General features: G+C 66.1%; 1 protein-coding gene across 1 annotated transcript in view; it reads right to left on the bottom strand.

Annotated features, from left to right (window-relative positions):
* LOC102761370 (collagen alpha-1(V) chain-like) overlaps positions 1–2767 on the bottom strand; it is an 89263-nt gene that overhangs the window by 17328 nt on the left and 69168 nt on the right. The window contains exons 26-29 of the mRNA XM_015572366.1: positions 2363–2470; positions 1914–1967; positions 956–991; positions 549–604 (exon numbers count right to left, since the gene is read on the bottom strand). Of these exons, the coding sequence (XP_015427852.1) occupies positions 549–604; positions 956–991; positions 1914–1967; positions 2363–2470 (254 nt within the window). The remainder of the gene's footprint in view (positions 1–548; positions 605–955; positions 992–1913; positions 1968–2362; positions 2471–2767) is intronic.

The following is a 2767-nucleotide window of genomic DNA, read 5'->3' on the forward strand; positions in this document are numbered from 1 at the left end:
CTGCAGCCAGCCCTCGGACGCGCGCCCCAGGCTGGTTCCCGTCTGTCCTCAGCGAGGCTCAAAGCACCTGACGCGGCTGCACACAGTGGGGCTGCAGGAGGCTGGCAAGGCCCGAGCCTTGTGTTCCTGGGGCTGCGTCAGGAGGCCCAGCTAAGGACAGGCATCCAGAGGCTGTGCTGCCTGCACCTTAGGGCCTTGTCTACTGCGCCCACCCCACATGCACACACACGCACAGGCATGCACACATGCGCACACATATGCACACACACAGGGATGCACACAGATATGTGTGCACACACACATGCTTTCTCCTCTCTCCCTGTCTGTCTCTCATCTCCTCTGTCTGTCTGTCTCTCTCTCTGCCTCCCCCAGGGAGCCCGCCTGGGTTACATTCCCTTGGCTTCTCCCAGGGAAGGCCCGCCCTGCCACTGTCACACTCCATAAGGTTGGTTTGGAAATTGAGCGGCACAGACATATCTTCCCACGGCGCCCTCAGCGCTAGGGGACCCTCCCCCCCCCCGCCACGGGCACGTCCTCAGGCTGCTCACACCGGTGGGCCGGGGGGTCCTGGGTGGCCTGCCTCTCCCTTCGGGCCAGTGGGACCCTGGTGGGGGGAGAAGAACCAACTCTGACCACGGGGGCCTGCGGGGACCCGGACTCCCTGGGGTCCCTGACAGCCCGTGTGGAGGACGGGGCAGGTCTAACATGCAGGGAGGTGACAGCTCCCCTCGCCCCTCCATCACCCCCGAGATGGGAGCTAGGGGGACCAGGTCCTTCCTGCTGGGCAGAGAGACACAGCCACCCCCTCAGGCTGGAGTGAGCTCAGGACAGGACAGTAGGGGAGCAGCGCAACCCATGTGAGCCAGGGGAGCAGGGGGCCCAGGGTGGGACGCATGCAGGGTGCACGCCCCCCCCGCCCCGGTGACGGGGCCCCTGCAGGGTGCACACCACTTACCGAGGAGCCCTTAGCACCTTTGGGACCGGGAGGACCCTGTGGAGAGGGGGGCGGGGCATTAGCGAGCAGGAGGCTCCTTCACCCCTGGGCACCCACCTTTGACGCCAGTCCTTCTGGGCTGGGCCTGGTCTTCACCCCTCTTACATCCGTGTCCCCCTTCCCAGGAGCCTACACTGGACTCATGGACTGGGAGGTGGGGAGGGTGGGGGTGGCTGGTGCTCACCACAGAGGTGGGGAATGTCCTGTCCACCAGGGTCGGCCTCCCAACCCCCCTCAGCCGGAATCACATGCAGGCAGCGGAGGGCGAGGGCGAGAGGGCGAGCTGGCCTAGCCCCTGGTGCAGTGCCCTCCGCCCCACAGGCAGCCGCAGCCCAGCTGGTCCCGCATCAGCCGGGGGCCCCTGAGCCATGGGGACCCAGGCCCTGGCCCAGGTGGCGCGGAGGCTGATGGGGATGGGCAGGCACAGGCTCCAGGCCAAGGGGAATGACTTTAAAGGCCTGGGTATTGCCCGACTGGGTGGCTCAGTGGTTGAGCATCGACCTATGAACCAGGAGGTCACGGTGCGATTCCCGGTCAGGGCACAGGCCCGGGTTGCGGGCTCGATCCCCAGTGTGGGGTGTGCAGGAGGCAGCCGATCCATGATTCTCTCTCATCATTGATGATTCTCTCTCTCCCTCTCCCTTCTTCTCTCTGAAATCAATAAAAATATATATTTAAAATTTAAAAAAAAGTTGAAACAATCATTAAAAAAATAAATCCTGGCTGAGCAGCAGCCGTGCTCTGTGGCTGGGAACCCCATGGGAGTGAGGACCCCCACCCCGGGCCCCCATTCTGGGTTCTCACTGTCCTGACTCCCCAGCTGCACAGGGCCCTCCCCTTTGCCCAGAGATTCTGCAGGAATGGAGCTGCTCACTGCCCTCCCAGCCACAACCGGGACCACACCCTCCCAGATACGCACCGGCAGGCCTGGGGGGCCCGGGGGGCCGAGGGGGCCGGAAGGACCAGTGATACCCTGTGAGGAGCGGAAAATGCAGTTATCAGGACGAGGGGGTACAGAGCCCCGTTCCCGCCCACACAGCACGTCCAGGCCACGTCCGCATCTCCCCTCCCGCTGCCCTCCGGCCCTGAGCCCCTCCCTGTGGAACCGGGGCCTGATCCAGCCAGGAGGCCGGCCGTCCCCAGGTCCCCAGGTCCCCAGGTCCCGGCCTGAGAATCGCCCACCACCTCCTGCAGAGAGGTGGCGGGAATGTCTGCCCGTGCGGCCACCGCTGGGTTCCGGCCGTTCCCGTATGCACTGGGGGGGCAGAGGCTGCCTCCGTCCTGGCCTTAGTGCCTGCCCGGGGCACAGAGAGCCCACGGGTCCTGATGCCCTTGCCCCCAGGCACTGGCTGGGGCCGCCTCACCCACCTGCTCTCCCTTGGGGCCGGAGGAGCCCTGCGGGCCGGGGAGGCCGCGGTCGCCCTTCTCGCCCTGCTCGCCCGGAGGCCCGATGAGTCCGATCAGGCCTGGGTGACCCTGTGGGAACGAAGGTGTGAGGGCAGCGGCCGTGGCAGAGCCTCGGGTCCCACGTGAGGCAGTGAGACGGGCGCCACGCCACACCATGCCACACCACGCCACGGGTGCCACCAGCTGACGTCTCCTGAATGGAAAGAAGCCCGGAGGCAGTGGAGGGACACGGCCGCGGGTCTGACGTGGAAAAACCCTAAGAGAACGTCCCAGACCCAGGCCGGGGGTCAGGGCTCCTGAGGGACCCTGTCCAGGCGCCTCCTGCCCGTTTCCGTGGTGAACACACGCGGGACAGCAGGGGGCGGG

The sequence above is a fragment of the Myotis davidii genome, unplaced genomic scaffold, assembly GCF_000327345.1.
Source record: "Myotis davidii unplaced genomic scaffold, ASM32734v1 scaffold609, whole genome shotgun sequence".
NCBI lineage: Eukaryota > Metazoa > Chordata > Mammalia > Chiroptera > Vespertilionidae > Myotis > Myotis davidii.